We start from the raw sequence: 25,089 nt of genomic DNA on the forward strand, positions 1-25,089 counted from the left end.
CCCCCCCCCCCCCCCGTTCGTAAGTATATATATATGGAAATTTGTGTTCAGATTATATCACTGTTCTTCCGTTCTTCTGTGTACTTTTGTTAGACTGAATAAATTTATCTATAAGAGGGAGTTGATTAATTTGTTTTTAACTCCCGTGTTTCGACACCGAAGGGAGGTTACGCCAGTAGTCCAATGTGACTTAGTTTTTATATAATGCAAGACATCTGTGGCCTTCTTTTATTGAAAAGAGTGAAAAAAAAAATGGTTGAAAAAATCAACAAAAGCAGACCAAAGTAACGTTATGTACTTGCAGTAACGTAAGAAAATATTCTTCATTTAGAAAAATTTCTTTCTTCGTTCTTTGTTTTTTGTTTTGAGAAACGTCGTAATTGTATTTCCATTGACACTCGTGACTGACGTATCGGACTTCCGCTTCGCGGTCGTCCAATTTTGTTCTCACTCGTAGGATTTACGACAGAATTGGACTCCGTTCAGTCCCTTTACCATCACTAATAATCAATAGAAAATAATGGGACCATTATTTTCTCTTGTAATAATGATATAATTATGTCTATCTCTGTCTCCTACTTGTCCTTCCCCATTAGATGCATGTGACGTAGAAGAACAGAGTCACCAATTTCCAGGAGTCATGACCAATTCAAGCGGGCTTGAAATCGGGGGATCCTGTTCCGGTGCTGGAGTCATTCTTTGTATTTTGCTGTACTTCCTCTACTGGCTGCTGACGCATGACCGGAAGGACAAAAGAAAGAGGGTAGATGTTATGATTATTCAAGAAAGCCAGGCGCCTGGCGAAGCCCGCACGGCATGGGTCTAACGAGCACTCAGCTTACTCTATTTTATGTCTTATTTACCTCAATTAATCCTGCTTAGCTTGGCCAGAACACTAACTTAAAAATCTACGTATTTATCTAATTTGCATTTACAATTTTCTCAACTAATGCGAAATAAGAGTTATTTTGGTGCTCTCTTGTTGCTTGGATTTGTATTCACGAAACACCGGACAAAGTTATGTTTTAAAGACATTCATCTAAAGGGTTACTTTTTAAATGTACCTTTTGATCGAAGGTTTGCTTTTAGAGAACGAGTTTGAAGGGCTCCTGAGTTAATTTTATCACTTCGTCTCTAACAATGAATGCAAAGATCATCAAAAAAAATCATTAAGCCTTATTATCATATAAACTACGGTGTTATACACGGATTTCCAGCCCCGAGAAAAGCCGTAACAACACACGTGAAAAAATACGATACTTTTTCACGTGTGTTTGATTTCGCCAATCAGCTGCTGACACGTCACTCCCCTTTCACGCCACTCCATCTCAATCCAAGGTCGTTTTTCGAAACTTTTTCGGGTTATGGCTGCTAAACACTAAAAAATCCGTATCGCTAACGTAGTGCTAACGTATCGCTAAGTGATGTTCAAACTTAACTTAAAAGGAGAAAAAACCAAAATATGAAAATAAAACTGAAAGTCACGTATTCAGTGGCTTTGGTAATGGCATTTCTCATGGCTGAGAACAAAATTCGACAACTGAAAGATCTGCCACAAGCTGATTTTCGCGGTGTACCTGAGAGATTTCTTCTGTCGCTAAGGACCAATGCAATAACTGACAATTTTGTCTATTGAAAATTAGGCCCATTGCTTGGTTTTATAGTGATTCAAGGCATGTTTTCTTCTTGAGTGCACACGTATTTGCGATCTTTTATTCGGAGATTGTCGATCCTTTTATTTTCATTCTTTAATAAAGTCGATTTTTCTTGTCATTGAAGGGCTATTGTGTTAATTAATATGATAGACAAAATAATACATAGTTATTTGTAGATATGAAATTTCTCTTCTCGTTTTCAACTAGACATCTACGCGCGCCCATATATTATTGTCTATTCATAACAAGCGAGATTGAGAAAAGCGGCACTGTCACGTGCTTTGTGGACAGCTTTTAAGAAAGTAGCATTTTTACTTGTCTTCAATTTGAGTGATACAATCAAATTGATATAACCATGAACATTCTGGTATGACATGATCATCTTACTTGTGAACCTTTATATGATCAATGAATAAAGTATCTTGCGGAAGAACAAGGAAGGTTAAACTGAAAAAAAGAAGAAAGAAACACGTAAACTAAGTAGAAATATACGAGAGTGTTCCATTCGCAATCAAATGGCTTCGCCAATGTTTCCTTTATTCAAGAACTGAAATATGATGAATATGGATCGTGCAGAAATCATACCCAACAAGTTCTACACTGATAATTCAATGACATTTTGTAAAACGCAGTTAATGAATATTTACATAGGAAACAAAAAGCGAAAAGATGAAGAACAAAAAATCATCCCATGTAGGTTTGTAGAAACAAATGCTTCGAATCGTAATGAAAGGGTTTTCTCGTTGCACTTTGTAATTTTGCAAAGGATTTACTCTGATACACAGAACTCTCCGGAAAGGAAGTAGCCATTCTTTTCTCGTTTGACTTCTTTAGTGTCGAAGCGCCTTGTATGCAAAATTGGGTTATTTAAGATTGTTAATAATTATTCTATACAGCCACGCCTGTACAGACCCTTAAAAGATAAGTAAGCTCCGAGTCATTGTAGGTTATGTAAACGGAGATACAAAATGTAAATGTGCTCTTTGCCTTTGTAAAGTTTTATCGTTAAGTACGACAGATGATATAGAATCACTTATAGAGATATTTTATCGTTTCTGATTTTGGGAATTAACCTCAGCCTCGTAATGAGCTGATACATTAATTGCCTTGCATTGCATAGGTTTCATGAAGGTGAAGTTAAAAAAGTGCGAAACTAGATGTTGAGTTCTTAAACTGGAAGTTACTTATCTGTCAGTGTAATTTAAATCAAGTTGGAAGTCATAATTAAAATGATTTTCTATAGTTTAAATTTTTTCTTTCATAATCATTTTTTATTCTTATTCATTGTTTCGAAAATAAACGATTTTGTCTTAAAAGTTATAATATATTCAGCAATGAACCTTTGTTAGGAACAATGCTCGGAACAAATGGCATAACATCACTAAGCTGCGTTCATAATAATTATAAGCTCCAATGATTGGAAGAATCTTATCAGCAAATTTAAATTCAAATGATCTTTATCAGAGACCGTGAAAAAGTGAATGACGTGATGGAGTTTGAACTCAGAAAGGCTCACGCTTCCTGACTGCGCATGCGTATTCGAGTCAAACTGTTAACAGAGTTTGATTAATGTAACTTCTGGAAAAAAAAGTTGCTCCATTAACTATTCTAATCCCTAAAAGTTAATGAAAATCTGTGTAAATCTTACTGAATCATTTAGTTTCCTTCCGTCTCAATTCAAGTTAAGCTAGGGTTGATTATTAAAAGTTGGCATAAATAACCTTACTCAAGTGTTATGAAGGAATTTGTTCCCCTCTAACGTCATCGAGAATGTTGTAAGAAAATTTCATAACAATAACTTCCCCTCCGACTCTTTTCAGAGTGCTGCTCATAGGAAAAATTGTTTGCATTTTAAATTACCGTACATCGGTCCTTTTTCCAACACAGCGTAACGCAGAATTAAAAAATTAGTCAGTACATTTTGCAGTGACCTTGACATTTAGTTGGTGTTCACCCGTTTAAAATTTAGAGTTGGTTCGGGGCCAAGGATCCTATCCCTGCGGGTTTACGATCGCAAGTTATTTATAAGTTTTCATGTGCAGGCTGTTGTGCCTGTTATGTTGGTGAAACCAACAGACACGTCGCCACTCGCATCCGCGAACATCTCTCCTCTGACAAACATTCCCACATCTTTAAGCACCTGAAAGGTTCTGAAAATTGTCGCTCCCTTTGTTCAAACGATTGTTTTAAAATTCTGGACTCTGCTTCCACAAGCTTCCAATTGAAAATTAAGGAAGTCATGCACATCCTCTGGGAGCAGCCGTCTTTAAATTCCCAAGTAAAACATATTAATTTATCCCTTTTATACTAATTAGTCCCCTTCTTAGCTTAACTAGTTGCACTTTTTTTTTAACTATTCTTGTTGACTTCTCACTTTGTTTTACTATTTATTACATAATTTAATTTTATTTCTCATTAGGCAACTGACGATGGGTGATGTTTTAACCGAAACATGTTTTCATTAAAATATCTATATCTATATATATAAAATGAACTTCAAAAGCATCGCGTGGTTCATCATAGTTTATGATCAGCAATGACTAAACGCTGGACTGATAGGTCAGGAAGGACCTTAGCTGATCGGAGAAGTGGAAAGGGGGGGGGGGTTAAGAGCTTCAGTTGCCCTGTTCAGCTCATTGTGTTCTGTTTTTTGTGGGAAACTCGTTTCTCTCATAAAGTCTTTCTTTTATTTAGGAGTATGAATGGTTAACCACGGATAGACAGGGGAATCTGAAGAAATGGAATGGGAAAAATATACAACTGCATCTTTCATTTTCTTCAAGCGAATTAGTTTTTGGATCCTTTCAGGCGCCATGATGGCAGCCACGATTTTCGCTCTCCGCAATTTGTGTCTAATTATGCTGCTGTGTTCCGGTTTTTTAAGTTTATTTCACCAGGTCGGTACTGCTAGGGAACGTGCTTAATAACCAGCCCTCTGTTGGATACCGAGGTTACATGTTATTTGCCGCAGAGATTTTCCTAGTTACAACCCAAGGCGACCGATCGTTAGCTGGAACAAACGCGGCTTCGTGTGCCTATCCCTGTCTGCCTCTGATTTAACTATCTTTCTGGAAGTTGAAAGAAATCCTGGTCCTTGTTGTTCCTTGTTAAAGGCCCATTTTACTACAAGCTCTTACAATGTTCGTGGACTTGACCTGGGACATCAGAAGCATTATCGACCTTCTTGCATATCTTACGAGAGGAACCGGTTACTGTCTCTTCGTCATTGGAGTAAGCACTACTGTTCGCCTGAATTTCTGGGGAAGTTAAAATCTTTGGATCTTTTGAGATACCGGGGGAAGCGTGCTGGAAGGTTGAATAAGCAAAAATCAATGGGAAATGGTCTTAGGATTCCTGTGATTTGTTCTGGTCGTCGCCATTACCGTGTTTCATTAAATATTCAAAATGGCACTTCAACGTTACAAATCTGTGAATCACGCCCTTTAGGTGTCAATGTGAACAACTTAATTTGTATTCGTCCGGATCCATTGCGGTCTAAGTTATCGACCGTTGTACCTTTGGATTTTTGCCTTTTGAATGCTCGATCTATTTGTAACAAGTCTCGGCTGATAAATAATTTCATGGCTGATCACAATATCGACCTCTTTGCCCTGTCAGAGACGTGGCTTCGTGGTGATGACTCGGATTTATATTATTTCCGTGATATTTGTCCAGATGGATATGTTTTCCACCATGTCCTTCGATTACATACTACTGGTGGCGGGGTTGGCATTGTTCTCAAGAATAATATCAAGGCCAAAATTCAAGCACATGAATCCTATTGCTCTTTCGAACATCTTGAGCTGGAACTCAGGGCTACGAAGTATTTTGTCCGTTTAATTGTCCTGTACCGTCCTCCTTCATCCGATGTGTCAGTGTTTTTTGATGAGTTTGCTAGCTATCTTGCCTATATAGTAATGGCATCAGGCTATTTGCTGATTGTTGGTGACTTCAACTTTCATGTTGATTCTCAAAATAATGCTGGTCGGCGATTTACTGGCCTTCTTCATTCATTTCACCTTCGCCAGCACGTAAATGATTCTACGCATAAGAATAGCCATACTCTTGACCTCGTTATCACTAGAGAGGAACAATCTTTCATCAAGAATCTCTGGTCTTTGATCCTGCACTTTCTGATCATTTTATGATCCGGTGTAATCTGGATTTTTGTAAACATATTGCTCAAGATCAAATGTCATCTTTTCGACGTTAAAGTGTTATTGACATGTATAAGTTCTCCTCTGACCTGGAAGAATCCGCGCTAATTAGATCACCTCTAAACGATGACCTTTCATTAGTTATTGATCAATTCAACTCCACTCTGCAATCTATGATCGACAATCATACCCCAATCATTCCTAGGTCTGTTACTCTTCGCCCTTATGCGCCATGGTTTACGGACGAAATTAAAGTTGCAAAGAGAAAGAGAAGAAAACTGGAAATACGATGGCGCACGCATAACACCGAAGCTAATCATCTACTATACACCGATTAGAAAGTTTTTGTCAGTGAGTAGTACTAAGGCGTTAGTACACGCCTTCGTCACATGCAGATAAGACTACTGTAATTCTCTGTTATACGGTCTTCCGAAACATTTAGTTCATAGATTGCAATTAGCCCAGAATTGTGCGGCACGGCTGATCTTATGTGGTCGCAAGCATGATCACGTTACTCCTTTACTGAGGGAACTGCACTGGCTCCTCGTGGAGCAGAGGATTATTTGTAAAATCTTATTTTTTACTTTTAAAGCTTTAAATAATTTATGCCCAAGTTATATCAGTGACTTGTTAGAAACTTATAAGCCTACTAGGTCTTTATGATCATCGAGTAGGAACTTGTTAGTGATTCCTCGTTCCAGGTTGAAATCTTATGGCGATCGCGCCTTTTCTGTCTCTGCACCTAAGCTGTGGAATGACATTCCTGAAACCATAAAATGTAGTGTAGATCTCAACGCTTTTAAGCGTAATCTTAAAACTTATCTTTTTAAGCGTTATTTTTATGAATGATTACGTTTGATTATTTTTATTTTTTACTGTGATTGTGAAGTGCCTTAGAGCTTTTGGATAGGGCGCTATATAAAATTTTCATTTATTTATTTATATTTATTTATTTAAAAATTTTTTCATTCCATCACATGATAAGCTAAAACACACACAATTTTATTTTGACTTTACTTTGGCATACAAAGCATACACATATAGGTCAAGCGGAAGATAAAATGTGCTGCCACAGCAGTTACACTCAAATCTAATTCATGCACAACCGATCATCGAATATATCTCAGTGTGCATTACTAACTACAACAAATCACTGTTTTTTCAATAGTGTACTTCACTTTCAAAACTTCTTTCTCTACCCTAGGGTATAGATGGATAACTGCAATCTGAAAGGTTAATCTAATGTTCAACTGAGTTTTTTTTTTCTGAAACAAAAACCGTCTTATTATTTATCAAACCAAAAAGGGAATTTCATAGTGTACATGTTTTACTAACTAAGAGATCATTGTTTTCTAGCAGTGTATTTGTCAACAAAATATGAAAACTGGATACCAATACAGAGATGTTGCATGCACAAGGAAACCTTGTCACTTCATTCGAGCTCCGCGGTTAAAGAAATTTCGTCACTGCTGAATAGGAAGGAAGCACTTGATGCTTACGACTAGATTTCAAACGAGTCTTGCATGCTATTTATTTGAGCTATTTAGCGGAGGATCCCATCCCTTCCCTGCGCTGTAAATCCCTGCTATTATGTTGTAATAATATTCCGATAAAATGAACATTTGTTGTTACTGTTCCTTTAATCACTTGCATGCACAAAAAACTCAGAAAGATTAAAACTAGCACGAAGACCATAGCCATGTGAACATAAACGTAATGCAAAACTATCTTACTTCAGCATGTCCTCACCATGTTAAAATTGTTTTTCGCTAGAAATGAGAAATTAGATTCACTGGAGCTTTTAAAAAATTTCATTTAATTGGCCAGAAAATATACTTGAATTAAAGGCCACGATTCTAATATATAGAATATTGTCACATGCTATTTACCAGGCCCTATCCGAGGCTATACCTCTGTTAGTGGAGATAAATCAACCTTGGTCCTTTTTCCGTAGTTTCTCCGTTTCAAATACAACAACTACTCCAGATTAATTAATAATGGCTTTATGTTTATGATATACCTACTCGCAAGGACAACGAAGATATAAATTCAAAGAAAATCTACATTTAAAGTTTTTTTTTCTTACTTTACAAACATGCAATTACTTAGAAGCAACTATAAATCTGCCCAAATGATGCTGTCACACCTCAACGCATAATTTATCGACTCCAAGCTCAGGAAGAGTATTTTCCCTTATATCTCTCGCAAATAAGTCTTCGGCCGCTACCTTGCTTCTTGCTTCTGCTTCTTGCTGTGTCACTCGCCTTCTTCCGGTATTCATATTCTAATTTACATTAGATCTGCGATAGCTGGTAGCTCGCAGTCGACCAATGTGTTATAGATTTCTTTAACACTCAGGTGGCGATGCTTTCCCACAGCGCCAAGGACAACGTCCGAGGGATTCACAACTCTCTTGTCTAAAAAGCGAATCTCAATTTGGGAGAAACCCAGCCTTTCTGCCAACAGTTTCCACTCGTGTCCATCTGCGTAGAAAAACATATTATGCTCTCTTATAAATTTTGTTTCAATTGAAACACAGGTTTTGACCTTAAATCAAACTCTATTGTAGACCGTATAGTTAAATGGCATAAATTGCTCACATTTTCTTGGCGCGCGATATCCTCCAAATTTCGTCTAAATTATTTTCAGCTCATCCTTCTGGTAAGGGTTTTGACGAAAGCTGTCGAAATTTAGCTCGCTATGAATTAATCTAGCTGGAATATGATCTGAAAACGCATCTGCAAAATTGAATCTTGTTAATATTTTTTCGAGGGTCCTTTTCAGAGTCGAGAGACGACAACCTATGAGTTCAATCAAAGGTTACAATTAGTTTATGAATAAATGGGTGTGCGGACGCCAACCTATCTCCTTACCCGAGAGGCTGAACGTCAAATCCTTGTATTGCTTATGTGGCATGCAACCAACTGACATATCCTCATTCAACAACGGTCCTGTAGAGACAAAAGAACAGAAAAGGGAGATAAATATAGCAGCATTTATTTTAGAAAACTTAAAACCAAAATGAAAAAAATATATTAAGGCAGATCAAAAGGGCATCAACAATAAATACAGCTACACAATAAAATCAAGAACGCGTCGACATTATTTTAATGTTGCATTGAGAGGGTGCTTGTGTGAGTACTTCTTTATATCTTAAACCTATTCCCCCTCCCGCATGCGAAAAAAGAATCATCTTTTTGAACTCACCAGTAGTACCAGCAGGTGTAATCTTTCGTAAGTGTCTCACCAAATCATCCCGTTTCTCAGATTTAGCTCTCAAGGCGAGGCCACGAATCATACTTCTCGTTTCTGGTTCTGGACTGATTAAAGATGCTGGTTCCAACTGCAGAGCTTCTTGAAACTGAATAACAATGTCCTTAACATCGCTTCCTGAGTTGAGTGGAATGGACTGAATGGAGGTTTTGATACTATCGGGCAGCGCAAGATCTTTCCGTTTCTTCCCTTGAAATGGATTTAGAACGAATTAAAATAACGAAAAACGAAATTAAATGCGATATTTGTATACAAATTTCTCTAAAATAATACGAGAGGGGATATTGTTAGCTCTTTCTTTAAGGACGACATTGTTATTATGATATAATGACATGAAAAATAGGGACCTCTACCTTCTGTGGAAAATATGCCATTTGCGTCTGGGGAGCCTCCATGACTTGCTGCGTGAAGAGCTTGCGGCTGCTAAAAAAAAAAATTGAATCCCGTTTTAAACCACTTCTGCAAAAATGACATTGAACTTAAAAAGTACTAGGAAGAGGATGGGACTGGCAAAGTACCTGATACGTTGACATTCCGGCACCTTCCTCTTCTTCTCCAAATAAGAACCAACATTTGAATTGCTGGATCTCAATCCTGCAATCCCCAAAAGGGCATCGTCCTGGTCTGTTGCAATGTTGGCGCTTTCTCAAATCAGATTCTGACAAGAAATGTAGACATTCACATCCACGTACGTCATGGCCGAAACATTTTACCGACCCTGGTTGAGAACAGACTGGGCAGCAGACACACACATCGTACTTCACGTTATTGAGCCAGTGAAAATCTTTCCGCATGCATTCAAGTATAAGCCTCAATTTCCAGTGAACAGCACGGGATATAACTGCTTTTTTCTCGTCATTGTCTCCGCTGTAAAATACGACTTCGATAGTTGAGGAATGGCACCACAAAATGACAGAGATACCTTGGTCTGGAAGGATATAAAACTTGGCAAAATTATGAAACAACTGTGGGCTCACTTCGCTGTTCCATTCTTTGCTATACCACTGGAGGAAATACAGGATAAGTCGGGAGAATAGACCAGGAGGTACGCGACCTGAAGAAAATGTTATAAAGAGAGATGGAATGTGTACAGAGTCGAGGAGCTGTAGGACTTTATCTGTTGGGGGTGACATCAACATGGACGGCACAAGGTACTGCTTGCTATCTTTAGATGACGGCCAGGGGGAAATCAAGCTTAATCTCTCCATAATGGCAATAAGATTCTCGTGACTTTCTTGGTTGACGAGCAAGTCTCTCCAAGCATGTCTAATGAGCTTTTCATCCAGTATTCCGGTTTCTTCCAGTTGGATCCATAGGTCTTTGACAGGATGCTCCGTGTGTTTAAAACGCCTTACAGTGATTACGTTTTTGAGGACATCAACAAGCCACTGAGGATCTAATATCACCATCCTTTCCAACTCTGGAGAGCCACTAAAATGAATCACAATTCTCTGATCATGCAAAAAGTTCAACAAAGTGGAAAACTCATAATCTTCTTGGATTCCGCAGTCTTCAAATGCAATCCACTTGGCTTCTTCGAGTGTAATCCACTTGTCATGCTTTTTGCGAAGCTTGTTTTCATACCTCAACCACTTCACCGGAATTTCTTCTTTGGTCAGTTGTAGTTCCTTCGCAACAGCAAGTACCTCTTCTCTCAGTCGCTTAACTTCAGTACATTCTTCTTCACTGCCAGACTTTGTATTATCCACGACGAAAACATCTTTATACAGATTTTCCTCGTACGTCTTGCGCTGCAAAAAGCCATACATTTTTAGAGCAAGGTCTCTGGCATTAGACCCACCAAACGGCACGTCAGCATGGGTGCATACCAGGAATACTGGGGGAAGCCTCCGTGGCACAACATTCGGAGCGTTCTCTTGAGAGCTTGGAACATCTGGACTCACCAAGGAATATATTGATGACATCCAAAAGTCCAGATGATCGAGGTTTGTTTCATTGCAGTCAATGTCCACTTTGTCCTCGAAAAGTCCTGTTTTGACAGGCGGGATGGCTTTCTCGTCTGGATCACGACTCAAGTCAGACACCAAAATATAGATAGCTTTCTCCATGAGGAAAATTGGATGGGTTCCGTAGTAAACTGACTGTCCACCAAAATCCCACAGAACTAAGTGGATGCTGTCTTCGTGGCTCGCATTTTCCTCCTCTTGAAGCATTTTTCCATCCAGCCTGGATACTTCTTCGGGCAACTCTCCGTGAAAAGTTACGATATTTCTTGAGGGTTTAGTTGAGCCATAGCGAGAACTTTTTGTACTTGATTCATCCGGAGGCTCTGACTCTGAATTTGCCCTTTTTTCCCTTAAAGAATCAACGATCACTTTCGCTGCTGCGAGGTGTTCAAAGTGAACTTCTGGCTCGTACTGTAATTCTTCCTCCACTTTTCCGATTTTCAAAATATCTGTTGATACTTTAAAGAACAAAGAGTCAGTCTCTATTCCGACTGTGCTTTCCTCTTTTTCGTTGAAATGTTCTCCTTTTAAGGACTTTTTTAGACTAGTTTTTCCTGTCCGCTCCTGTCCGATCAACATCACTGGTATTCTCCTGATGCAGGCCTTTCCCCCCGTTAAGGCCTTGTCATATGCCTTAACAGCTTCAGGACCTCGACCATAAATTTCCGAAGGGACTGAAGATGAATTTTAAAATCACGCATTAGGGATTATAACAACCTGTGGCTGTCTTATGTAAGTTGAAGAGGCGTAGGTGATCTTTAAAGCATAATACTACTCTCTCTTCTGGTGTTGTTAGCTCTCTGTCTTCAGAGTCATGTAATGAAATATTTCGTTACTTGCAAATAATCAAAAATGGTAATTAGTGCAAAGTAGCGATAAATATGGGTTAATGACCCAGCGTGGCCGAGTTCTTAATTACTTTGCATTTTCTTATGGACCAAGGCGAGATGAAGGCCTACAAAAACGCATCAAAAAATGAGGCTAATTTCCAGCCATCTTGACCGAAAAAGCTTGGTCAATAAAGCCTAACGGCTAATTTTTTTGCCGTCTCACGGTTAACGGTTAACGTAAGCCGCCATTATATTTAAAAATTAGTTGACTTCTAAGCCATTCTGCTTAAGTAAAGAAACGACCTGATTACGTCAGCAACACTATTGAATCAGTCTCAGAATTATTCCTGTGAATGTTATCGGGTAACATTTGAACGTAAATAGGTGGTTGGATCACACAGATATCTGCCGTTAAAAAGTAATCAGTTAAGTTCTGTCAGTGGAAGGTATCATAGAGATGCACACCCTGCAGCCGGGGAACGATTCAGATTTTTTTCCCAAGCATGAAGCTGCGTTATTCCAATGTATTTTCTTTTTGTTGTTGCCACGGTTGTAAATTTATAATACGATTCTTAAATCACTTTAAGTCAATAGAATGTGCTATGATACAATGCGTTATTGAGAAAATTTGCTTGTACCAAACATACACACATATCCAATTTGTAGTGCATGGAGTGAATAATGAAACACTGTAAATATAGAAGTTACCAAGATTTATTATCATAGGAAGCAAATAAATTACCTTCCTTCTCCTTCATCTCCTCTAAAATGAAGACAAATGATTAATTATGTTAAGGTTTGCAAAATCATATTAATCCTTCCATAAAATGATATAGAGAGCCTATAGATCTGGTGACTGAAGAGTGTATCGTTTTTTCCAAGCATTGACCCCGCGAGAGTGTATTCAATATATATTATGTAAGTTAACAGAAACAACTGCAAGGTTTTTTGTATCCCAGAAACGTCTGATAAAGCAGCAGCTTATCTTCGCTGCAGCAACGAAACTAAAACTATTACGGTAAAAGGAAATCCGGGACGAATTCTAGCTTACATGGAAACACAGCGAAACAGTAATTTATGTCCAAATTTACAGGCCTTAGAAACCAGGCAAGTGGGCGATTCGATTGAGGTCTCGAGCAATTGTATTTCTTCTTTATTCGATCTACGGTATCGTCAGGGAATGTGGGATGGTAAATCAGTCTAAGACAACAGAATGTGCTCAAAGAAAATGAAGTACTAAAAAACTAGGGAGTGTATAACTGAGTATATTTGCTTTTATCAAACAAACGTACATATCCAACGTATGGTGCAAAGAGAGAATATTGAAACACTGTCAAAATAAAAGTTACTAAGATTCTTTATCATACTTTTTTTTATGTAACACATAAATTACCTGTTAGATGCTTCCACGCCTCTGAAATGAAAAAAAGTGACGAATTACGATAAGGTTTGCAAAGTCACCCCAGTCCCCTAATGATATGACTTATAGAACTTACAAAATGATAGCTGTAGAATGCATCATCATTTTTTATAACCATTAACCCCGGGAGATGTCATGATAAAACACTAATTTACCTGCAAAAAAAATATTATCCAAAAACTAACTGTGTAGTATTTACGGGAAAGTTAACTGTGTATCGACAGAGGTTTTCGGGTTCTTCAAATTCCCACGAAAGAATGTGCGGCACCCGGTTCTGGATTCTATGCACACGATTTTGGCTATGTTTGTAGTTACGTCGAGTAGTCCTTTGTAAAAGCTGACCAATTTCTTTATAAAAGATGACAGCCAGAAGCGATATTCCTCTTCGGGGTATTGCTCATGAGAGACCCTTCTTTTAAAGCCATGTAATTTCCATTGGTTTGAAACTTTTGCTGTTGAGAATATCAGATGTAAACTTCGCCAAAATATGCAAAATCAGATTTTTGGGCTTTGTTCGTAAATTACGTTTATGAAAAATAGAAACCGGCCCGCAGGATTTTCCATATTTAGCGACTAGAACATTTATACTAACCACGAATTTTCATTCGTAAACAGCGTACAATACGAAAATATCCCTCTGCTCTCCGAAATTAAAAAAAAAAAAAAAAAAAAAAAAGGAAAGATCGAGCATTTTATACTAGTTCTGTTAATTCCATAGTTTTATGCTCATAACTTATAATTTTCGTCCGGTTTTTAATTTCATGTTTGTAGTAACATACACATACGTTCGACAGGAAAATATATATTGAAAACGCAAACGACGGCAATCAAAAAAATACAACAGACTTTTATCCAAATTTTCATTTCACTTGTAAGACACAGAGCTCTGAGGAAGTATAACACGAAAGGAACCGCGATAACTTTCAACCCGTAATAAACTGTCATTATAAATCTTGTATGTCAACTGGAAAACAAAAAAATGAAGCGTATCTACGGTTACGCATAAAAGTTACTATTTACGTAAGAGCGTGTGTAGTAGACATTTCGTTACTGTTAACGAGAAATTTAGACGAGAAATTCTGCCCTCTTGCTCGAGAGGAAATATCGATAGCTCTTTCAAATTGAAAAACTGTGCTACTATTCCGAAAATAAAACTAAAATAGTTTTGTCGTTATCACTTACCGCCATCGAACTTTTCCATGCAGAACTCCGCCAAACTAACACCTGTGGCGTGAACCGAAGACTTTTCGTAATTATTTAAGCGCGTTGTTCATGCTGTCTACTAGAAAACAATTTCAGAATATTCTGCAGATCTCTTTACGTATTTCTTGCCTCGATCGTAAAATATCTGCATTTATTTTCAAGCATTCTAGAACTACATGTAAATCTACCTAGCCTACGTGCAGCCGTACCCTCCACCCATGGGAGGTAAAATGGAAGCATTTGACCAAGTGGGGAGGGGTACGGCTACACGTAAGCTAAAATCTACATCTCTCTCGATGAGTGTTGCCTGACGTTGAATTACGTGACTTAAAGAATGAGTCAGCAATATTTTTGACTAATAGGCCTCCTGCAAATTTCCCTTGATAAAAAATACGAAGACATGGCCAGTTGTCTTCGTAGGTAATGACAATAATTTTGAAAGAAATGTGAGATGTAAAAGTCTGTATTTTTTGTGGCCTAATAGCAGCTGTACCCTCTCCAGCAGTCTTCGTCTAAATTTTGCAAGGTCCCTCCTTATCTTCTGCCCTGTTCGGTCAGTTTCGACTTCTGAAGCTAAATAATGGGCATCGGCCTCTTCGTCCTCATTCATACTTACAGACAGGGACCTCTTCAATAAACCGGTTTTTGTCAGGGCAGATAGAGCGATTTGTTTCTCCATCAACCAGTCAGTCTTAGACAACATTTCTGGCCGGTGTCGTCTTTTAAACTCTTTATTTGGGAAGCCACATTGTAAGCGGTGGCCTTACTAGTTTCCACCCCTGTCCAGCACACGTCTAAGAGATAATTCTTTGCTTCCGAGAAAGGGCAGCTGCTTTATGTGTCTTCCAAAAGGCCCATCCAAAGTCCGCCTAACCACAAAATAGCAAGCCATTTCGTCTTGATTTCGATTTTCCAGTTCCTGAATTATTACAGTGACGGTAGAACTTTAAGAATGTCAGATCGTGAAAATGGCAAGAAGAAAGGGAAGATAAATTGAATGCGTAAAACCTATCACTACCACGATGTAATCACACAGTTGTAGCGAAATCGTAGACCCCTTAAAACAAAGACTAAGGACCCGAAAACGAAGACCCGAAAGCAAAGATCCGAAAACGAAGAAGACTTAATTGAAGATGATCTTGTTATGGTTTCTCACCGGAAATATCCAGCTCCGGTTTTAATCTGGCTCAGAGCAATGAAGTGTGCAATCAAAAGACCCCGAAAACGAAGACATAGGTAAGGGATATGATCAAATGCGAACTAAGTGCCTATAAGAACCGTGTTCATTCATTGGACTCTTCCCAGTGCTTACTATACCTTTCTGGTCAGCACAAGTTAATTTAAAAGGCTACATTGACGGCCTTTAAGTCGATCAACGTCAAAGCGCGCTCTAATTAGTTTTTCTTCTTTTGGTTACCGTCTGCGTCTCGAACACGTCTCTGCGTAAGTTCCCTAAATCGAATTTTAAAGTTTCGTAAGAAGCTACAACCGTTAAATCACCTTCTCTGTGAAGAGGAAGAAGGAACGAAACCTGCCTTCACGCAACACTGACAATACTTTATTATGGCATTTTTCTTGCTAGACCGGCTTGTATGAAGAGAGCAGGACCGGCTTGTATGAAAGAAGAGCAACGCCGTAACACCTACTGGCGTCAGCCGGGTCGAAAGTTCACATCTGCAAGCTCTTGGGGCGGCCGTTAGAAATTTTGAAGGGCACTAGTGTTTTCGGAAATAAATTGAGAAAGCATCCAATAAGAAAATTATAGGAAATAAAGCGATTTCGCTTCTTTTAACTGATGAATGGTCACGTTGCGATCAGGGAAATTGCCAAGCTTTTTACTGTTTTTCATCGGTGAAGCAATAAAGCGTGACACGCAGTTCCTATATCAAGATCACGAAAGGGTGTCCGTTTTCGGGTCTTAGGTCTTTTTTTTCGGGGTTCAGTACAACCGTAATCACACAGCAGTGGTTTTGTGTGATTATAAACAAAAATCACGAAAATCTTGGTTTCCGTAAAAACAATTTGCGATTGCTGATTATCAAAAGTGCTTACGAAAATATCTATATACATTTTTAATAACGAAACAGAACCATTCGCAACTTGTTGCTTAAGTTGCAAAATCCTTCGTCACATCCCTGTAAAAAGAAATCAGTGCCTGTAAAAGATATCAAAATTTCTCTCTCAAACGAGGTAAGAGACGATGGTATGAGCTCAACCATTTGAATTTAAACCTCAAAACGTGTAACTTCATGTCAAGTAAGGCAGGCTTCATTATTCGCAGCTGTCAGGTCAGCTGACGAATAACAGGAACAGTATTACAGCAGTAATAGATTTTTAAAAAAAGAGCTATATCCCCGTGTCGAATCTAGTGCGAGACTGGAATTCATTCTTCCCAGAGACAGAGTTTTCAAGTAGGAAGAAATTCCACAAATCTTCTGTCTATACCTAGTCCAAATAGAATGTGAAACTTGAGGTCAGTCGTACTTAACGTGTGCACCTTCTGTGCGTGCCGAATAGGCAATGAGACTTGAAGTCAACCTTAATTGACATGTGCGTTTTCTGAGCGCGCCAAACATAGTTTGACATGTCATTCTCACCTGACTTATGAAATTTCTGTGTGTACCGAATAGAGTATTACACTTGAAGTCAATCCCCCTTAACATCTTAACATATGCATTTTCTGAGCGTGCCAAAAAGAGTGCGAGACTTGAAATCAATCTTGTTTGACCACAGGCAGCCCAAACTCCAGCTGTGAGATAATCATCTTGCGTAAAAAAAAGAGTCATTGCGAAAATACAAGAGTTTGTATGGGAATATTTACGACTGCTCTTAGGAAAAAAAAATGTAGTCAAATTCTCGATAAAAATACCTCACTTTACTTTCACAGTGCAACTTAACATGTAAGTTCTCTGGGCGTGCTATTTAAGTAACCACATGGCTTCGATTGCACAATCAGTCATAATTTATGCGTTATGCTCTTTTCGGCAAGGTGCTCTGTTCGGAATTTTACTGGTCACCTCACCGCATCGTTGGAAATTATCGTCGGCCAGAGTAAAGACGCGCCAAGCTAAGTGACCTCGCCCTCGAGTGAAAAGATTTCACAAATATAATAATAAATGTAACGAGCGTGAGGAAACGCACATTTTTCATTACTGTGATCAAAGCTCAATGATATAACGTAATTGATACTTACGGTATCAGACCATTGATTATGACAGGGTGAAGCTAATTTTTCTGTCGAGCTTGACGTGACTTTAAATCAAAGACGGTTTTTTCCTGTTTTTGACGGAACAAACTAGTGTCGTGAGCATCACTGCACAAACTGAGAAAGTAAAAATTTGTATTTATCTTCTACGCGTTTCATCTGACATCAAGGAGTTTTACACACAGGGTAAACAAGCTTGCTTAAATACAGTTAGTAAATAAGTTGCCTCTTTTCGACTGAAGCGTGCGGAAAGAATTCGCCAGGTACGCCTACGGTGTTGTACATCCGTGATTTACATATAGGTATAGAATGGTTAAAAAATTGCAGATATTTTACGATCGAAGCAAGCAAATACACATAGAGATCTGCAGAATAATCTGAAATTGTTATCTAGCAGACTGCATGAAGCACCACCTAAATAATTCCTACAAACAGTCTTCGGGTCACGCCATATATTTTATTTTGGCGGAGTTCTGAATGGAAAAGTTCGATGGCGGTAAGTGACAACGACAACACTATTTTTTAGTTTTATTTTCGAAATAGTAGCACAGTTTTTGAATTTGGTAGAGCTATTGATATTTTCTGTCGGAGAGGGCAGAATTTCTCTTCTGTTAAAGCCGAAGTTGTCGCACACGGGAGCTTGTATGTCAACCATTGCGCAACATGTCACTTTAAAATCTCCTATAATGAGCGATAATGATAATAAACAATCAAATCATAGACTAATAAATGTTTTGTAACGTACAAAAGACATATTTGCCGATTTTAGCAAATCTCCAAAGTAATAAACGACAGAAGAAAGAAACGCTGCGATTTTCTCGTCAACATTTCGCCTATATGCATCTCTCTAAACGTGAAATTTTCCATTCCTACAAAAACCCTCGAAAGTTGTCCACATTTTTTAATTTCCCTGATCAATCATTTTGTATAAAGAGCTATAAGATGTTGGTTTATTTGCTCAAGTAACCGCCTAGAGCCAGAGTTGCGTTTCATAAATTTGTAAATTAATATCTCCCAGACTATACGTGAATTATAACATAATGCGGAGAGGATCTAAATAATGAAGGGTTCTGGCCGCTCTCTCTTGAGGCCTGAACATCGGTGCTATACAAATCCACAAACTAATTACCTTGTAAAAATTTAACCATCTTTGTGGCAGCTGGATAAAAGGCATCATGCTAAATATCGTTGCGTTACCTGGCTCGATAGATCCATCAGAAATAGCCTTTGTGATTGTATCTTGCAAGGTGTTTTGACTTTCGCTCTTTTCTGGTGGATTATTTGGTTCAGGGTCATCAGCTCCCGCTGCTTGTTCGGATCCAGCGGCTTGACGATATCCAACTGTAGCCATCTGTATGTCTGATAGAAAACAACAGAATATTAACCTGCATTTGAACTCAAAAAAGAGCATTATTGTAAAATTATTTTTGAACCAAATGTGCAAAGTCAAAGTAATTAAATGAACATTCTCGGGAAAATGAGAACACCGGATTAACATTAAAGGGAACTGAAGATAAGGTGTCCTTACTTTTGTCTAATGGGGACTTAAATTTACCCTTTTACTGACCTTCGAGCACGGCATGTAGAGAATTCATCTTCTCTCTCATCTTTACCAATTCATCTTTGATGTCCATATCTTGCTTATACCAGGCCTCTAGGTATTCAATGTATCTTTTCTCATCTGGCGTTAAAGTACTACGAAGAAAATCATCAATGGACTTCTCCCACTCATCTCTCTTTGCAGGACTAATATTTGCCGCAATTCTTAACAGAGTCTCACTAATTTCCTTCCAGAGACGATTAAATTCGATGTCAGATATTTCCATCCTGCGACAGTGAGCATAAATCTCATTTCGATAATATTTTATTCGCACTAAATCTGCCACCAGAGTGTGGTCTGAGCCGTTTGGTAAATCATCCCATCCTCTCGGTCCAGGGGGAGGGGTCAGGCTGCAAATATTCCTAAATAACTTGAAGATTAATGTGATGTCAAAATCGTTGGACCTGCCATACACCCCTGGGGATGGGTACAGACAAACCCACTCTGACTGGGTAAGTCTTGCTCGTTTCAGCTGTGCCTGGATGGCAGGATCAGCGAGTCTCAAACGGAGGTCAGTTGGCGAGTGAATGGAGTCTAAAGTCTCCCGGAAAAGCTGCACGCCTCCACACATCAATAATCGTGTCAGGCGATGAAAATTTGCTTGAAGACATGTTGATTGTAGGGCTTCCTCTGCCATGTCATAAATACCAGTCCTAAAATCGGATATGAATATGACAAGCAGGTTGACAAATGTGGGAAAACTGTAAAGAAATTGATAACCATTAAATCAGCTGCAAGAGTTTATAGTGCTATAATATACATATATACATCATATACACCTGTTTTTAAAAAAGTTGCAATTTAGAAATATACATGAAATATATATACCGTATATATATTTTACGTGTGATAAGTTTTGTTCTTTCATCAAAAAAGAGATACTTTTTGATGAGAAATATAATATATATATATATATATATATATATATATATATAGGAAGTCTGCAAGTCGATTTTCGCGTGGAACAGTGCTCAATACGTTGAAGCAGAGCAGAATAAATATTATGAGAGGAAAAAACGACGCAACTACATATCCCTATATGTATATGGATATGTAGTTGCGTCGTTTTTTCCTCTCATAATATTTATATATATATATATATGTGTGTGTGTTTATATATATATATGTATATGTGTGTGTATATATATATATATATGACAAGCAGTATATATATATATATATATATAGAGAGAGAGAGATGGAGGGAAAGGGAGAGAGGGTAAGAGAGAAAGGTGCCACTGAGGTTAACTGCCTTAGGGAAGCGTGTTAGTAATATGCAAAAAAAAAAAGAGAAAAAAAAAACATTTGCTAACTCTCTGACAAGCGACTGATTATCAACGCACATGGGACAAAAAAGGCTATGTTTGAGAGCAACTAAATTGCGCCTTTCTGCATAACAAGATATATGCCCGTGCTCTTTCTCCGAGCCTTGTTTTTTAATTTGCTTTTCGATTTCTTCCTCTACTTCGAGTTTGTCAGACAAAATTACCTCTTGTAAAATAAACAAACTATTAGTTTGGTGGTCACCGTTTTACCGTATTTCGGATGTAATGGAGCAAATATTTTGTTTTACCATGAACTGGATAGCTTCATTAGATTTAAATGTACGAAGTTAACTACCTTGTTTATTTATTACCAGATTACAACCTGAATCAATGCTTTCAACAACTTACTGATACAATTGTATAAAATAAAATAAACTAAAGCTACACTGCTCTGACACCCTTCTATTACTGCCAGGTTTTCTCTTGTATTTTTGGATGAACGCTGGAAAGCATGACGATATTGAGTCAGCGAAAAGTAAGCATGTTTCATGAGGTCAGATGAAATGAGGAATTGACAAAGGAATTCCTAGTTGGTGACACACCTACACTAATACTGGAATAATGATAAGTATGAACTGTTTACCAGTTGGTACACAGCACTCTTTCGAGTTTCATTGCGTGGTGTGGGGTTTATGTATGTAGGTCTGGCTCACAAGATTTCTGCACGCACGGCAGGCAACACGGGTTCCTATGTTTTTTCCTTTTTCTCTATTTGTACTTTTAGTTTCTTTCTTGCATTATCGTACGTGTATGTTTTTTCGATTCTCTAAGTGCGTGATTTGGAAGCAGGATATCAAAGTCAACATTGACCAGAGCTAAAACCTTTTCTGCTACTAATTGTTTCAAAGAACCTTATGTTATTTATAACTTTATTTCTCAAGGGAATGTGTTTTTATTTGCTATTTACTGCAATTAGGACATGAAACTAGGTGCCGATAAGTTTTTTGTTTCGTGACTCCCAAAAACTGTTTGCGACACCATAAATTGCGAAATCAAAAGCAATTACGCCCGAGAAAATTTACTTTTAGTCTTCATGACGCAGAAAGCAAATCCATGTATTGAAGTATTCTAAGACCTTTTTAAACTAGAGACTTTACATGGACGAGTATGTAATGTGTCTGGCGCTCAAATATTTACACTAAATCTGCGACCCTAGAACAGATCAGGCCCTCGTACAGGTATTATTTCACTTAAGGGCGAGGTCACCTAACCTGGCGCGTCTTGACTTTGGCCGATGATAATTGCCGACGATGCGGCAAGGTAACCTCCCTATTGAGCTCCATTAAATTCTTGTCCAATGTCTTAAAAAAAAACTTTTCTTCCCTTGGTTAGCACACAAAAGAGAAAAAAAAGTTCCGAACGGTATTTTAAAATAGTTTATTCATTAGTCAACTTACGAACTGTTTTATAACAGATAGAAAAAAGCATCGGTGCATCGATCAAATGATCTCCAATTTATTCAACAAGGAGTTTGTAAGTTAATTTTTCCAAGTGAATTTAAGAGGGGTCAATGTTTTGTGACAGCCGGAAAAAGACATCTCTAAAACGTCATGTAACTGTCAAAGAGTTTACAATTGTGGTTATATTTTCCTCCCTCTTACAACAGCGCAACAGATATTGTTGATCCTACGTAGTGTAAGTGTGCCAGTCGTATTGCGTCTTCATAGTGATGCGAGCGCCTAAAAAAAGCCCTCTATTCAACCTCGCCAGGATGGTACAGTTGTTTTGCTCATTTGCAGCTAACTTTAGAACCAAATGTTGTTTTTCTCGCGCTGGCCAGGACGGCAACAGCTTATACCCTTAAATTCGTGGGTGTAGAGGATAAAAAACACTTTAGAGACGTCAGTGGATTCGAAACATGCGTTTCGTTCGAGAAGAAGAAGCTTCCTCTAGCTCGTATTGGCTTATATGGAGACTACGAAGGCTGCGATTTCACGATACAGTGCCCCTAATATCGAGCACAACGTGGTATGGGATTCAGACCTTCGGGCTCGTAAATGCCAGTATCCTCCTCATAAAATATGATAAAAGGCCATCAAATTCTTACGAAAGATCGACAAGGTATTTGACTCTCTTATACTAAGAGGTGGTTCATTCCACAGGCGACAGATTCGAACAAAAAAAGAATTCTTAAAGACGTCAGTCCTGCTGAAAGGGGCTTCAAGCGTTAAATGATCAACGTTTCTCAACGGTTTGATACAAAAGCGAAACGATACATAATCAAAGATATTTAACTTATATATATTCTTAAAACACTTAAAAAAGTAAACTAAATCATTAATTTCTCTACGATACTGCAAAGGTAATAAATTTAATTTACTAAGGGGCTCGTGCTCCGAATAATCCTTACCAAGAATGAATCTCATAGCCCTGCGTTGGACCTGTTCCAAATTATTGATGTTTCGTTTGGTATTAGATGACCATACCACGCGAGCATATTCAAGTCGCGACCGAACCCAAGAAATATAAAGCAATTTCTTTGTACTAATATCAGTTATGTCCCTGCACGTACGGTAAAGGAGATTACGCATTCTTTGAGCTTTCGAAGAGATGAGATCAACGTGATCAATCTAGCTCAAATTTTGGCTAACCAAAACCCCCAGGTCTTTCTCAACTTCAATACGGTCTAACTTAGTTCCACCAAGGTAATAAACTTTATCAATGAATGATCTTATACGAGCCACCCTTAAAAACCTTACACTTCCTGGCATTAAACTCCATTTCCCAGATACGAGACCAATAAAATATTTGATTCAAGTCATCCTGCAATTTTTCACCGTCATCCCGCCCAAGAATTAAGCGAAAACACTTAGAGTCATCGGCAAAGAGGGGTAACGATATTTCCATGGAAATTACATTAAACATATCATTGATAAAAATAAAGAACAGAAAAGGCCCCAAAACTGACCCTCGCGGGACTCCAGATGTTACAGGGAGGAAATCAGACGACTCGTTATCTAACACAACTCTGAGTCTTATGCCAGATAAATATGATCTAAACCAGGCCAACAAAGATCCACCAATACCAAGACATTCTAGCTTAAATAACAGTTTTTCGTGAGATGCTCTATCAAAAGCCTTAAAAAAGTGTAAATAAATAACATCAACTTGTTGTCTCCTTTCAAGAGCATTAGCGAATTGATGAACAACTTGGGATAGTTGAGAGACAGTGGATTTACCTGGCAAAAAGCCATGTTGCCAGTGGGTAAGATGGAAACAAACAATGCTAAAGATCTCATTGTAAACTTGTCTTTCCAAAATTTTAGACAGAACATCAAGCAGCGAAATGTCACGGTAGTTTGAAACCATCGTCTTAGATTCACATTTATGAATAAGGACAAGATTTACGTCTTTCCATTTATTTAGTACTTGGTAAATACACCTTGGCTTGCAATTCTAATGATTACAGTTTGCTAAAGTATTTGAAATGTCAGTCCTCGTGCAGGAACCTTCCACACGACCTGTGCTGTCATATGCTATATACTTAAGAAAAATGCATTCGAGTTGTAGAACTGTTGCAAGTAAAGTACCACCTAGAGACAAAAATGAATGATTCCCTGTAAGCATGAATGTTTGGGAGAAGTTATGGCGGTAATTGACCCTTTCTTGGTTAGGATGCAAAGGGTTTAATGATTGTAATGCATATCTTCATGTTTTCAAACTTTCAACTTTGTATTAATTGTAACCGTTTGCCATATCAAATTCTCTGTACTTTAAGCCCTCAAAAGTTGAAGAGGGTGAGTTTATAACCTGACTTCCCTAGTTTGGATTTGTGCGATTATATAATTTCCCTGTGTAAGTATCACATTGTGACATGTAATATTATTTAGATTGCATTAAATACTCCTGCTCAAGCTTTCAATAGTACATGGTGTTTCTTACTAATGCTCATACCCAAACTAAACATTGATGCAGGGAATTCGTCACAAGATATGTGAATTTTAAAGAGAGGGAATCTGGAAAAGCAAGGATCCTCCTTTAATTAAAACTGAAATAAATGGGGGCCGTCCTATTTTAATCCATTTTTTTACATTTACCTTCCTCCTTCCCTTCAATTTGTAAGGCACATAGATGAAAAGAATATTTTTTGTACTTTGACGCATGAAAGTTAACTTAATTGGTGTCCTCGTAATCACACTGAGGCAAGAATTTAAATACCCTTGCTTTATAGGTTAAAAAATTAAAATGATAGAGTTGCGCAAACCATATCTCTACTAAGCTTGTGGAAAAATGATAACCTCAGTAGAATAGCAGAAATGAAAGCCTTCCTTCTTACACAGATGGTTCTTTTGTGCATGAGCAAATTGCTATTTTTAAAGCACTCTCTTAAGATGACAATTAATTGCAGACCTAAGGCTGTGGTTTGCTACCAATTCTCAATCATTATTTCCTTGCAAAGGAGTGATTTTTTCCCATTATTGGTACAAATCTGGTCTAATTTATACATTAAAGTT

At 38.0% G+C, this 25,089-nt stretch overlaps 3 protein-coding genes across 3 annotated transcripts in view; all 3 read right to left on the reverse strand.

Annotated features, from left to right (window-relative positions):
- The window catches only part of LOC149039677 (uncharacterized), a 108,947-nt gene that overhangs the window by 47,901 nt on the left and 35,957 nt on the right, over nt 1–25,089 (reverse strand). The window lies entirely within an intron of this gene.
- On the reverse strand, nt 6,662–12,448 carry LOC149039685 (uncharacterized). Its single transcript, XM_089183380.1, has 5 exons — nt 9,604–12,448; nt 9,439–9,508; nt 9,020–9,274; nt 8,686–8,763; nt 6,662–8,295 (listed from the first exon to the last, which is right to left on the reverse strand). The coding sequence occupies exons 1-5, from the start codon at nt 11,629–11,631 to the stop codon at nt 8,102–8,104; spliced, it is 2,625 nt and encodes an 874-aa protein (XP_089039506.1). The 5' UTR covers nt 11,632–12,448; the 3' UTR covers nt 6,662–8,101.
- Nucleotides 13,256–19,969, reverse strand: LOC149039686 (E3 ubiquitin-protein ligase DZIP3-like). Its single transcript, XM_089183065.1, has 3 exons — nt 19,278–19,969; nt 18,908–19,069; nt 13,256–13,296 (listed from the first exon to the last, which is right to left on the reverse strand). Exons 1-3 carry the CDS (start codon nt 19,945–19,947, stop codon nt 13,256–13,258), a joined length of 873 nt encoding a protein of 290 aa, XP_089039191.1. The 5' UTR covers nt 19,948–19,969.

Source organism: Pocillopora damicornis, chromosome 9 (genome assembly GCF_964200805.1).
Source record: "Pocillopora damicornis chromosome 9, jaPocDami1.2, whole genome shotgun sequence".
Lineage (NCBI taxonomy): Eukaryota > Metazoa > Cnidaria > Anthozoa > Scleractinia > Pocilloporidae > Pocillopora > Pocillopora damicornis.

Bases quoted from the DNA above. Each gene is read 5' to 3' on its own strand.
- LOC149039686 (XM_089183065.1), bottom strand. From the start codon at position 19,947: ATGGCAGAGGAAGCCCTACAATCAACATGTCTTCAAGCAAATTTTCAT. The intron at 19,070-19,277 runs GTCAGTAAAAGG...GTTTTCTATCAG, and splicing joins TCTACATGCCGTGCTCGAAG to ACATACAGATGGCTACAGTT. The intron at 13,297-18,907 runs GTAACGCAACGA...TTTTCATTTCAG, and splicing joins TGATGGATCTATCGAGCCAG to AGGCGTGGAAGCATCTAACA.
- LOC149039685 (XM_089183380.1), bottom strand. From the start codon at position 11,631: ATGTTGATCGGACAGGAGCGGACAGGAAAAACTAGTCTAAAAAAGTCC. The intron at 9,509-9,603 runs GTACTTTGCCAG...TTTTTTTTTTAG, and splicing joins CCGGAATGTCAACGTATCAG to CAGCCGCAAGCTCTTCACGC. The intron at 9,275-9,438 runs GTAGAGGTCCCT...ATCCATTTCAAG, and splicing joins TGGCATATTTTCCACAGAAG to GGAAGAAACGGAAAGATCTT.